Source organism: Cyphomyrmex costatus, unplaced genomic scaffold, assembly GCF_001594065.2.
Source record: "Cyphomyrmex costatus isolate MS0001 unplaced genomic scaffold, Ccosl1.0 scaffold1912, whole genome shotgun sequence".
Lineage (NCBI taxonomy): Eukaryota > Metazoa > Arthropoda > Insecta > Hymenoptera > Formicidae > Cyphomyrmex > Cyphomyrmex costatus.
Genome location: NW_017275946.1, coordinates 13,706 through 16,872, shown reverse-complemented (window position 1 = coordinate 16,872; position 3,167 = coordinate 13,706). Strand labels below are relative to the sequence as shown.

General features: G+C 35.8%; 1 protein-coding gene across 1 annotated transcript; it reads left to right on the top strand.

The window, feature by feature from the left end:
* Positions 1-695: 695 nt before the first annotated feature.
* On the top strand, positions 696-3,029 carry LOC108772489 (uncharacterized protein K02A2.6-like). Its single transcript, XM_018538022.1, has one exon. It carries the CDS (start codon positions 696-698, stop codon positions 3,027-3,029), a length of 2,334 nt encoding a protein of 777 aa, XP_018393524.1.
* The last annotated feature ends 138 nt before the right edge of the window (positions 3,030-3,167 follow it).

Genomic DNA, 3,167 nt, shown 5'->3' with positions numbered 1-3,167 from the left:
GTGTTTGAATATATATACTAAATAAATATTATATAATTAATAAGTCAAGTATAAGAAACAAAAATTCAGGGTGAAAATAAGTTTAAAAATACATGTTTTTGAATTTTTTCGAGGTTGCCAATCATAAACTAACAAAAGGGGGTCACTTATAAATTTTCAGGAATTTTTTAAAAATTATGGTTAGGTTGGGACATCTCGAAAAATATATTTTCAAATACCTTTTGATACGTTTTGTATGCCCAAATTTTTTAAATAAAATTGTATCTGATAGGTTTCGTGACAAAAATAAAATATGAAAATACTTCATAAGGCAATATCTCCGAAAAGGGGTGGTGTACGGAATTAAAAATTTCTTCAAATTTTTTTTGGGTCAACGAACTTTTTGGTGACAAGCTGGTCATAATCCGTTTGGGGGCCGATTGACCCCTTCTTAACCTGCTAGAGCCTTTGTGAATATTTCGATAAATAATCAACCAATTAAACTGCAACTTGATACGGGATCAGATATTACCATTATATTAGAAAAGATTTGGTCTTTGTTGGGAAAGCCTACAGGTTGTTCAACGTCTCATGTCGCACGTGACGCGTCGGGAAATCAGATCAATTTCAATCAAGAAATTTATTGTGAAGTAACCTTAAACGGAGTTATCAAACAACTACGATGTTTCGTAACAGTAAATTTGGATCTCAACATCATGGGTCTCGATTGGATCGCAGCTTTCGATTTATGGCAATGCAGTCTCAATAGCTTCTGTTCCAAGATCCATTCTCAAGCAGATTCGACGCACTTTGATATATCCTTCATTAAAGAAAATTTTAATTTCTTTTCCTCTCAATTAGGTCGCTGCATGAAAACTAAAGTCAAACTGAATTTAAAAAATAATTCAAAACCTATTTTCAGACCTAAGAGACCGGTTGCTTACGCAATTTTACCTTTAGTCGACGCAGAGCTTACAAGACTGGAACAAAATGGAATCATTTCACCAATCAAGTATTCAGACTGGGCAACTCCAATAGTTGTAGTAAGAAAAAAAAATGGAAAGATTAGGATCTGTCCGGATTTCTCAACTGGACTTAACGAATCATTGGAACCTAATCGTTATCCACTTCCATTACCAGATGAAATATTTTCGCAACTGTCAAACTGTAAGTATTTCAGCCAGCTAGATTTGTCAGACGCATTTCTTCAAATTGAAATAGAGGAGCAATCAAGGCATCTTCTAACAATCAATACTCACAGAGGTTTATACGTTTATAATCGTTTACCTTTCGGAGTCACCATAGCTCCAGGTGAATTTCAATCAATCATGGATTCAATGATATCTGGACTAGAAAACGTTTTTGCTTATATTGATGATATTGTTGTGGGTGGAGCTACAGTTCAAGAGCATAATCAAAACTTAACTTATTTATTAGAGCGAATAAAGGATTATGGTCTACATCTGCAAATAGAGAAATGTTGTTTCTTTACTACACAGATCAATTATCTGGGTTATGTCATCGATGGACAAGGATTACATCCAGATCCTACAAAAGTCGAAGCAATTAAAAACATGCCTGAACCACATAATTTAACTACATTACGTTCGTTTTTAGGAGCAATCAATTATTATGCACGTTTCATTTCAAATATGCACATTCTTAGACGTCCTTTGGATAATCTTTTAAAAAAGGATTCTAAATGGAACTGGTCTCCAAAATGTCAAGAATCTTTTAATCAATTTAAGAGAATTCTTTCTTCAAAGCTCTTATTAACTCACTACAATCCTCAGCATGAGATTATTGTAGCAGCAGATGCTTCAAATGAAGGATTAGGAGCATGCATTCTTCATAGATTTCCAGATCATTCGATCAAGGCAATCAGTCACGCCTCAAGGAGTCTCACAGAAGCAGAACGTAAATACAGTCAAATTGAAAAAGAGGCATTAGCAATCATTTTCGCAGTCACGAAATTTCATAGAATGATTTTCGGAAGACAATTCATCCTTCAAACGGATCACAAACCATTACTTCAAATATTTGGTAACAAAAAAGGAATTCCGTCGCATACAGCCAACCGTCTTCAACGATGGGCACTTCAATTATTATCTTACGATTTTAAAATCGAATACATCAAGACGACAGAATTTGGACATGCGGATGTTTTATCAAGACTAATCAGTCATCAACAACGTCCTGAAGAGGATTTTGTAATCGCTTCTGTCAAAATGGAAACAGATTTATTCTCAGTCCTCAATGAATCACTTCAGTCCTTTCCAATCACATTTCAACAAATCAAGGAAGCAACTAAAGAAGATGACATCTTACAAAAAGTTATCAACTTTACTTTGAATTCATGGCCTCAGAATGTAGATGATTCGGATTTACAACCATTTTTCCGCCGTCGAAACTCACTAACCGTGATTCAAGAATGTCTTCTTTTCAACGACAGAGTTGTAATTCCTCAACAATTCCATCAACAAATTCTCAAACAATTGCATAAGGGTCATCCTGGAATGGAGCGAATGAAAATCATAGCACGTTCATACGTATATTGGCCAAGGATAGATCAGCAAATAGAAGAATTTGTCAGAAATTGCAGAAATTGCACACTCGCCGCGAAATCACCTATCAAGGTACCATTATCAAGCTGGTCTCTTCCTGAAAAACCATGGCAAAGAGTTCACATAGATTTCGCAGGACCGTTAAATGGAGAATATTATTTTGTTTTGGTCGATGCCTTTTCAAAATGGCCTGAAATAGTTCCAACGCAAACAATCACAGCTCAGCGAACTATTGATATTCTTCAAGAAATTTTTGCAAGATTTGGTGTCCCTGAAAGTCTAGTTTCAGATAATGGAACTCAGTTCACTTCAGAAAAGTTTCAAAACTTTTGTCTTTTGCAGGGAATCAATCATCTGCATACTCCACCGTTTCATCCAAGTTCTAACGGACAAGCAGAACGTTTCGTAGATACATTTAAACTGGCACTTTCAAAATGCGAGACAGAGGGGAAAGAAGTCAAGGAACATCTCTGCACTTTCTTATAGTATTACAGGTCAACTCCAAATCCTAATGTTCCAAATCAAGTTTCTCCCGCGGAAGCCTTGCTTGGAAGACCAATGCGAACAACGTTAGATCTGCTTAAGCCCTCGAAATGCTCAACTGCTCAACCTGAGAAACCGCTG